Source organism: Pantherophis guttatus, chromosome 11 (assembly GCF_059756535.1).
Source record: "Pantherophis guttatus breed Tessera chromosome 11, ASM5975653v1, whole genome shotgun sequence".
Lineage (NCBI taxonomy): Eukaryota > Metazoa > Chordata > Lepidosauria > Squamata > Colubridae > Pantherophis > Pantherophis guttatus.
The window spans coordinates 25,307,238-25,316,613 of record NC_142073.1 but is presented as its reverse complement, the minus strand read 5'-3'; the positions used below and the strand labels follow the sequence as shown (position 1 = coordinate 25,316,613).

The window sequence follows — 9,376 nt, the reverse complement described above, 5'->3', positions numbered from 1 at the left end:
ACTGTTAGTGTATCTGAGATGGGGTAGGTAGTAGTAGAAGATGAAGAGATCAGTCTTCTCTTCTTGGACCTACTGTCAGCCTCTGACTTTCTGCTTTGGCTGCCATAAGAAACGGGGGAGGGAAGAGCATGGGGGGAGGGAAGCAAGCTGGTGGATTGAAGAAACGAAACCTAAGCACCGAAGTGGCTATCGGGTCAACCGTCATCGTGTTCCTGATTGATGACGATGCCAAACGTGTGTCCACCTGACCTCTGGGAGACCTTTGGATTGGGTGATTGATGATGGACAGTGGGAGGGGATGCTTTCTATATGCAACTTTCGCGCCTATTGCTTGATTGCATTCATTTCATTTTCCAGTAAAAGTACATTACTCTATAAAATATGGAGTTTGGCTCATTCTTTCCTGGACTTTGAAGGAAGCAAGCCTGACCCTACAGTAGAACCCATTCAGGTGGCCTGAATAAGGGAGTGAGGTCTGCTGTAGCCAACGATGTTCTTCAGGCTTCTCCAGTTGCAGGTTCATTAGCAAAGGGCTGGGTTATTTTAGGATCTGCTTCAACCTGCTTACATCTGCTTGTCCCATCAGATGCAGCATGAGGAATGCAGCCTGTCAGGGAATGACATTTGGTGGGCCCAGGCAAGTGAGACCTCTCTCTTGTGGTGCCCGCCTTGTGGAAATCCCCACCGCCACATCCCAGTGAGTTAATGTTTATCCCTACTTATTTTCAGGAAGGCCCTCACAACTTGGCTATGTCATCAGGCCTTGTGGGACAGACTATGTCTCTGGGGTGAGATCACAAGTCTCTCTATTGCTCTTAGGTGTTTTTATGTTTTTTTGCATTTCTAATGTGCTTTTGACATATTGTTTTACATTTTTTGTTGTATGCTGCCCAGAGTAACTTCTTGTGAGATAGGCAATGTATTCAACAGACACTGAAAACAACCTGCCTCCATACAAGAGTAATCATAAAAACTAAAGCCAGAAATATTGTCACAAATGGCAAGAACAACAGTTCTTCGGAAGTACCTATGTGTCTGTTTTGCAGAGACCTCTAAGCAATTCTGGAACAGCTGGCCTTCAGCTTGTTGTGGGTGCTCCATCACTGGAGGCTTTTAAGAAGAGACTGGACAGTCACTTCAGATGGTATAGGAAGTGCTGCTTGAGCAGGGGATTGGACTAGAAGACCTCCAAGGTCCATTCCAGCTCTATTCTAGTCTAAAACATTCTAAGCACCCGAAGGGAGGACACGAAACAATGGATGGAAACTAATCCAGGTGAGAAGCAACCTGAAATTAAGGAGAAACTTCCTAACAGTGAGGACAATTAACCAGTGGAACAGCTTGCCACCAGAAGTTGTGGTGCTTCATCATTGGAGGTTTTTGAGACTGTAACACAGGGGTCCCCAACCCCTGGGCTGCAAACCACTACTGGGCCTTGAGCCATTCAGAACCGGGCAGCGGAAGTGGCAGGTGAGCGCACATGTGCACATCCCCACTTGTGTGAGCTGCGGGTAAGGATGTGCTCCATTTGAATGAGCAGCGGTGCACGTGCCCACTTGTGCAATTTGAGCACACACACTTGCCCACCACTCGTGTGGAACCATCCCCTCCCCCCCACCAGTCCACAAAGCCAGAAAGTTTGGGGAACTCTGCTGTAACATAGATGGTGACATAAGAACTAAACACATAGATGGTGACATAAGAACTAAACTGCTTTAACACTACAAGTTATTAGTGCTAAAGAACTTATTCAGAAAGGAGTGGAATTAATTTTGTATCTTAAATATCTCCCCTAGAGGTTTTCTCTCTCTTCAGCCTCCACTATCACATCCAATGGAGATTTGCAAAATGCCTTCCAATCTCCCCATGAAGCAGCTGCTTGAAGTTCGTAATGGATGGGCCGATCCTTCCCCTCTGGTTTACTTTTCTAGAATTGCTTGGAATTTCTGGGCTAAAATGACTATAAACAAATATGTAGGTTTAATCAAAGAAACATAAAATATTTATTAGGAAATTTTATATGGCTACCCAACTAATTCCCAGTGACAGTAAATAAGTCTCAAGAATGATGTATGATGTCATGTAACAGGTAAGTTGTCCTTATGTCAATTTTTTTCTATGTTAATACACTATAAAATCAAGAGGTAACTACAAAATGTCTTTATTGAAAAAAAGCAGATTATAACATCTAAGGTTAAATGAAATTCTGACTTTTAATATTAAAATAACTTAGGATAATATAAGTAGTTTTTTTAGATAAATAAATCTATATTTCCCAACATTTATTCTTCAACAATCATAGAAACCATGTGGTAACACAAAAACTCTGACAAGTTTATGAACTAGAAGTCTGACATTTTAGAAAGATATATACAAACATGGTTAAACTAATATGTTTGCAGATGTAAACTAGACACATAATATACAAATTGGCCATTTTTTTATTTCCTACAAAAGAAAAATTAACATTGGTCCAAGTTCTTGGAAATAAAACCTATATTCTTTTAAAGAAAATGCAAATATTTCTCAAGAAACAAACTTAATTTAAGTCAAATCATATATTCTAGTTATGGCATTAGTTGAATCACAAGAGTTTAATGGGGGCTAACTCAATGGAACTCTCCCATCAATTTTTTAATTTCTAAATGATAAGACCTCCACCCGTTTTGAAACAAATATTTCCCCATCCTTAAATCTCTTCATCTCCTTTGGAATCTTAAGTTATGGGGCAGGAGGGTCTTCCAAATATTTACTTTGTTTTCATTAAGTGCATCAATCTTGGGTTCCTCGCTCATGCACATATGTATCAGTGGAAAGAAGGAAGGAAGGTCTCCCATAAATATTTTGGCACAAATGTTAAAAGCACTTCATCCCTGTGGAGCCAAACTCTCTGAAGTAAATGTAGAGGTGGCACTGAACTCCCAGTGTTTGTCTGCAGCTTCCACCATCTGGCGTCTCTTGGTGCGGCACCCCTTGTCCTTGGGCACCAGGTGGAGAAACTCCTGCCAAGGAGAAAGGCTGGCAGGCAGCTTCCCTTGGCAGGACTGGTGGGGGAGGGCCATCTCTCCCTCCCCATGCTTTCAGCAAGAGAGGCCAGTGGGCAAAGCAACCAGGCTGCTGTGGAGCAGGGCCAGCCCAGCCCTCGAGGGGCCCTGGGTTCCACAGTTCAGCCACTATTGATGGGAGGTAGCATGTTTCACATTTTTTGCAGTATCTTTTTTTTTTGCTATATGACACTTTCTAGCTGCTTTCTCCTTAAAGGCCATATTTTTAAAATGAAAAAAAGGCATTGAAAAAAGAGAACTCTTCAGCTGTGATCGTATTTTGGCAATGGAGGAAAAACAAAAATTAAAACAGCAAAATGTTTACAAAGGAAATCACCAGGTTGACAAATCTGTTAAGTATCTAAGAAGTAATCCCCCCAAATATTTTAAACAAATGAAATAGCCTGGTATGTTTGAAAAATAATAGGCTGTGTACATATTTTAGCTGTTATGGTATTTGCGGAAGATTAAGGCAGTAGCAGGAATGGACAAGTTTGACACTAAAATAATCAAGATGCCATAAACAGCAGAAGAATGAGAGGTACTTTCCAGAAGGAACCAGAAAGCAAGAGGAACGAGGTGGAACCTTTGCAGTAAAATCAAAGGAATTACAAGGACTTTCTGGAAACTTCAAAACATGAAAAGGCCAACGGGACCATCAGAAACAGCCTTAAAAGGGCTAGTCTGATGGGATGGGGAGGGGAGGAGAGGGGGACTCGTTTCAAAGCGCCCCATCGTGCTCCCATTTGGAAGGAACTGCTTACATTCCTTTTGCACTGACTCACCTGATTCTTCCCTCTTCCCAGCCCTTCAGACTTGGGAAACGGTCCTGCTGCAGCAAACTGGACTATTTGAATAGTCGGGGGGGGGGGGGGGGGGGAGTCAGCCTGGCTGCTCTTCCACGAGGGGCCTTTTTTGCACTTTTCAAACAGATTTAGCTATATATTTCCATCCGGTTCCCAAAGTGGACTTTCACTGAAGTTGCTGGAGCACCAACAGCTTTCAGTCTACAAAGGGCTGATCCAGGTGGTTTTATCAGAAGGAGCGAGTGGAAACGGTTTCAAGGTCAATGTATGCACGGAATTAATACAAAACGGCTGAACCTGAAGAGTATACTGATGTAGTCAGTTTTAATTACATTAATGGTACCTCCTTGTCTCAAATAAACAAAATGTAACTTATTTTTTTAATAGAAAAAGTAAACATTTTCCATATGGAACACAGATTTTCCCAGAGTTGGAAATGTGCTTTAAAAGTCTAGCCAAAATAGAAGTGTAAGACTGCTAACTTTTTAATTTTTGCTAATTAAAAAAAATCCTCTATGCTCCAAATTAGATATTTCCCTGCTATACATCTGAGCCAATTTCTTTACATCCAAACACCTAGATAAAAAGACTTTCCTGAGACTTTTAAAAAATGTTTTGTGACCTATCTAAAAATGCTTTGTATGGTCAAGAGGCCATGGGAATTATTATGCAAGTGCTGTGGATTCAAGTATAATTAACTTGGCCTTTAAAGCTGGGTTATAACCAAGTTGTAAAAAAGAAAAATAGGGAAGCAACTGTTTTAAAAATACCTCTAGAAGAAGTATGTTTGCAAGTCATAGCACAGAGCTGCCATCCCTTAAACTGAAAGGAATGAAATGTTGTACATTTGCAAGAGTCAGGATCTCTTCAGGTGAGGACAATGGGGTGGAAAGAGTCAAGACAATGGCCACCACCATGCAGCTGAAACCAGCATCTTCATCTGTTGGATCCTTTCTGCAGACACTCCAAGCTGAAGTTATTAACCGAAGTCCATTTCAAAAGAGTGATTTTGAGAAGTGCCAAGTGAAGTTTGACATGTACGGAAGATCCTTCTTGACAAGAGATCCCGTTTCTTTGCCTGCAGTCCCCTGGTGGATCCAGCACAAGAATCCGCTTTCCTTGTCCTGAGGAAGAGAGAGCGACTAGCAGGGCTTCTGCAGGGAGCCCCAGTGCACCTGGGCCTTGGCAGGTTCTGCTGTTGTTTGAGCAGAATCGTTTCCTGGACTCCAGGCTGCCTCTGAACTTCGGGATGCTGGGAAAGTTCCCTTCAAAAATAAGTGGTGGCAGGTGCAAAGCAATGGATGGGACAGAAACTCAATTTGGCTGAATTCAAATCTGAATTAAATTTAATGAATATGCTGTATATAAATTTTTCCCATTCTGACACATTCACACGTTCTGCCACGGAAGAGTGCTAAGAAAAAACTGTGGACTGGGAATGGAGCAGCTTTTTCCTGTTTTCCCCATCTGCAGCCCTGCTTTCAGCAAGGCTCCTCTGCAGACCGTTGCTGCCTGTCGGATCCCAGAAAGCTATGAGGTAACCGGTCTTCCCAGAGAGCCTGCAGCTCTCCCCTTAGCTGTGTGTTCTGCCCCACCTGGAAACACATCCTTGCCAAGCACCTGAGAACCGTGCCTGACACAGCCTGAAATAGGAATGCTCTCTGTCCTTTCATGCATGGGCTTCCAGCTCATGGTGTCTTGTGTACTCAACAAAACCCAACAAAAGGCCAAGCTGGAACGCCCACAGGTATCCCCTACAAAGTGGTTCCTTTTTTAAATCACATTCAATTTGGCCATCACTCTTTTGATGCATGCAACAACCACTGTGCCTCTCAAATTGTGAGAATCACAAGGTCAGGGTGCAAGAAGACCTAAAACATGGCGAAAGTCTTTTGGTCTCTTTCCTGTTGGAAAGCTAGTTTCTTCTGGGAGCTCAAACAATCAACCATAAAAATAGCAACAAGCCAGTATTAATGGGTGGCCAATCATCCCAACAGCTCTGACATCATGCCCTTTTCCCATCCAATCCATGGGGTGCACAACTTTTCAAGTACCAGCATCATGGAAATTGTACCCAGAGGCAACCCAAGAGGTGCCCCTTCCTTTCCAATCTTAGAAGCAATAAATAATGGCGGCTGCTTTGTCTTTCTAGAGAGTCTTTTGTTGAGCCCTTTTCCCAGCAGGGGTTCCTCCTGGCCTTGAGCAGATGGGAAGCGGAAGCCTCAGAGCTCCGTGATATGCATGGGGTACCCAGAGGGAGAGTGTACTGACACTTTAGTGCTCAAGCGCCTGATATGACAGGTGTGGCAGAGCAGGTGTCTCTCCAGTGGATAGCATCGGCGGCCCTCCTCGTCATTCAGCTGGAGTCCACAATCCTAAGAAAAAGAAGATTCCCCCATCCGTTAGTGGCCAGTGGACTTAAGATACCTGAAGTAAGCTTCAGGAAGACATGATGAGTACAGATGTCTATTATGGAGATTCTCAAGTCATTTGGGTCATGGTTGGTCTTTAGGCAAATTAGGAAATAAAAGCAAAACATACCAGGAATATGCTTCCACCAACCCTTTTGAATAGATTTCTTTTCCCAGGGGGAGGACTAGTCCTAAACCGCTCCCTCCCTTCAACTGGGCTGCCTCAGCAGCTCTTAAGGCTTACCTCGCAGTGGTAACACTCCACATGGTAATCCCTGTCCATTGACACCACCCGGATGGTCTCCTCGGAACCCTAGTTTGGAGAGACAGCGAAAGAGGGTGAAAATTGGGGAGGTGTCCATCGTTGGCTTTCAAGGAAAATAAAGGTACTTTGAAACCTCCCTCTGTAACAATATAAATCCCTCCTTGTTATATAAGTGCCACAATGAAACCTCTTCCATTTCCCGAAAAAAATGATTTCCTTCCTTGCAAAATTAAGTGGAGAAATTATGGTTCCTGAAGATAGCAGGAGCACCTAGACTTATATACCGCTTCACAAGGCTTTACAGCCTTCTCTAAGCGGTTTAGAGTCAGTCTATTGCCCCCAATACTCTGGGTCCTCATTTTGCCGACCTCGGAAGGATGGAAGGCTGAGTCAACCTTGAGCCGGTGAGACTCAAACTGCAGCGGGCAGTCAGCAGAAGTAGCCTGCAGTACTGCACTCTAACCACTGTGCCACCACGGCTCATATACTTTCTGTGCAAAATTTGGGCTTGGTCCTATTTCTATGATAAGAAAGGCAGGAGCCCACATCAGTGGAGTAGAGAAAAGAAACACTTTAGGAATCTCATACGGTTCAGACATTGAGAACTGCTGAGACTGCCCACTCAAGAGGGCAGATGGATCCCTTTGGAGGGCTTCAGCAGGTGCCAACACAGCCGACTGGGTCAATGTATGATGGAAACCAAGCTAGTGAACTTCCCTGTGCCTGAGGAGGCGAAGTGCCTGCAGTGAATTGCTCAGTTTAATGGGCATGGAAAGGCTTTCCAGCAGATTGTACGCAAGAAGCTGTTGCCTCTGGATATATACCATATGAGCATTATGGGTATATATGAGAGAGTGAGATAGATAGATAGATAGATAGATAGATAGGTAGGTAGGTAGGTAGATAGATAGATAGATAGATAGATAGATAGATAGATAGACGGACACAGACAGACAGACGACAGAGGTATATATATAGAGAGAGAGAAGAAAAGGAGAAGCAAGCAGTCAAAGATCAAAATGATTTAATTCCTAGGATTGGAGCAATATGAGAACTCAGCTGCGCAGACAAAAAGTTGTGTTTGTAGCCAGCACACAATGGCTGTGCTGAGGCCAAAGTATTAATCAAATGACAAAGAAGAACATACCTGGACTGGCAAAATAGGCTGGTTACAGGAAGCACACTTGGGTGCAAAAACCCTAGATTTGGGGAGGGGGGAAGAAAGAGGAAAATAAGTTATATTTTTCTTGAGAAGCAAAGAGAGAGAATGGCAGGCAGCATTTTAACAATTGAAAGCAAACAATGATAGCTAATCCCAACTCCATCCCATGAGTGTGTTGCATTATTTTAGGCCACAATGGTATGAAATCTAAATTCAGCTATGGATTTAAGAATATCCCTCCTTCTAGTCAAAGCAGGATAGCAAAACAAAATGATGATCCCATTAACCTCAGACAATCCCCTCAACTGAATGGCTGCCGTCTAGTGAGACCTATTGGTCCCCATGTGCCATCGCTTTAGTAGGCAGGGTTTAATTCTGATGGAAATGTTTCAAAGAAAAAAGAAAACAGCCGTGATCTCCTTTCAATATAGCCACGGTTCCTGTTACATTTTTCAATGCAACATACAGAAATGTTGACCACTAGATCGCCTGGCTGCCAGTCCTTAAGTGGACTTGATCCTGGATCCTGGATCCTTTAGCAGCAGTCAACCCTTCCTCATGATCTGAGCCGGGGGTCCCCCTTTTCCTTTTGCCCTGCAGAGCTCTGCATTCTCACGTGTGGTAGTCTTTGACACAGTAAATATTGTTCTCCATATCCACAGTGAAGGGTATGCCATCCAGACATTCATTGCACACCACACAGCGGAAACAGCCAGGATGGTAGGACTTCCCGAGAGCTTGCAAAATCTGAAAAAGAATCACAGGTCACAAATTATGCAAAGCCTCTTCCTGCTTTTGATCATTTATTTCATGCATGAAGAGACAGTGAATGCCGGGCTTGGGGAAATCATTTGGATGACTAGGAATGACCGCTGGAGTAACTGGCACTCTTGAGAAGCCACAATACAGTTGTCGCTTGCCATTCCTGCATGCTTTTTTAAAATTCCTAGCCTAGACAGCAGTGCTGAGTTTCCTAGACATCTACAATCCAATCCAAGGACTAATCAGTAGGGATGACTGTTTCTCCCTCTACTCTGCTCTTCTGCAAATTTTAGAACCAAGTCTGGAATTGCAACCAGCCTTCCTTAGAAGTTTTAGGCCTCAACCCTGTTTTGTTTGTGGCAACATCTCCAAAAGACAAAAAAGAGATTCACCCAACATTACCTTTAGCAAGTCCAACTCTTTTGATTGGCAGATGGACTATAATTATCCCTTGAACTTTTTAAGACTGTTCTTGGTTTGTATTGCATGCTAACTAAAGGAATTAGCACCAAGAGATTCAACCCTATCTTTTCTTATTGTCATGCTTTCATTCAGATACTGGTAACATTCTCCCACCTGTATTAACTAACGCAGTTGGAGGTACATTCTCCCACAGAGTCTTGAGAAAAAAGATTCTTTCAAATCCAAGCATAATTAAAATAGAAGTGAACAAAGAAAACAACATTGAAAATTAGATCAGACTCTGAAACCCAGATAGTTGGGGAGGTGTGTCATCTCAAGCGACCCTAAGGGAGAAACAGAGATTGGGAGAGGCAATGCAATGCTATTGAATGCCCTGGGACTACCTTCAGCACATAAGAACCCTCTGCTGTGAAAAGTCCATTACCAGCTCCATGGCCTTGATTGTCAACCAAAATCAGTTTTTTGTCCCCTCAGTGGAATTGTTGCCAGATAGCTGGTATGGT

At 43.3% G+C, this 9,376-nt stretch overlaps 1 protein-coding gene across 2 annotated transcripts in view; it reads right to left on the bottom strand.

The window, feature by feature from the left end:
- Positions 1–2,145: 2,145 nt before the first annotated feature.
- WTIP (WT1 interacting protein) overlaps positions 2,146–9,376 on the bottom strand; it is a 54,450-nt gene continuing 47,219 nt past the window's right edge. For both annotated transcript variants that reach the window (XM_087877141.1, XM_034425568.3), the window contains 4 exons: positions 8,305–8,435; positions 7,674–7,725; positions 6,506–6,574; positions 2,146–6,225 (listed from right to left, as the gene is read on the bottom strand). In XM_087877141.1, the coding sequence (XP_087733267.1) occupies positions 6,073–6,225; positions 6,506–6,574; positions 7,674–7,725; positions 8,305–8,435 (405 nt within the window). In that variant the 3' untranslated portion in view covers positions 2,146–6,072. The remainder of the gene's footprint in view (positions 6,226–6,505; positions 6,575–7,673; positions 7,726–8,304; positions 8,436–9,376) is intronic.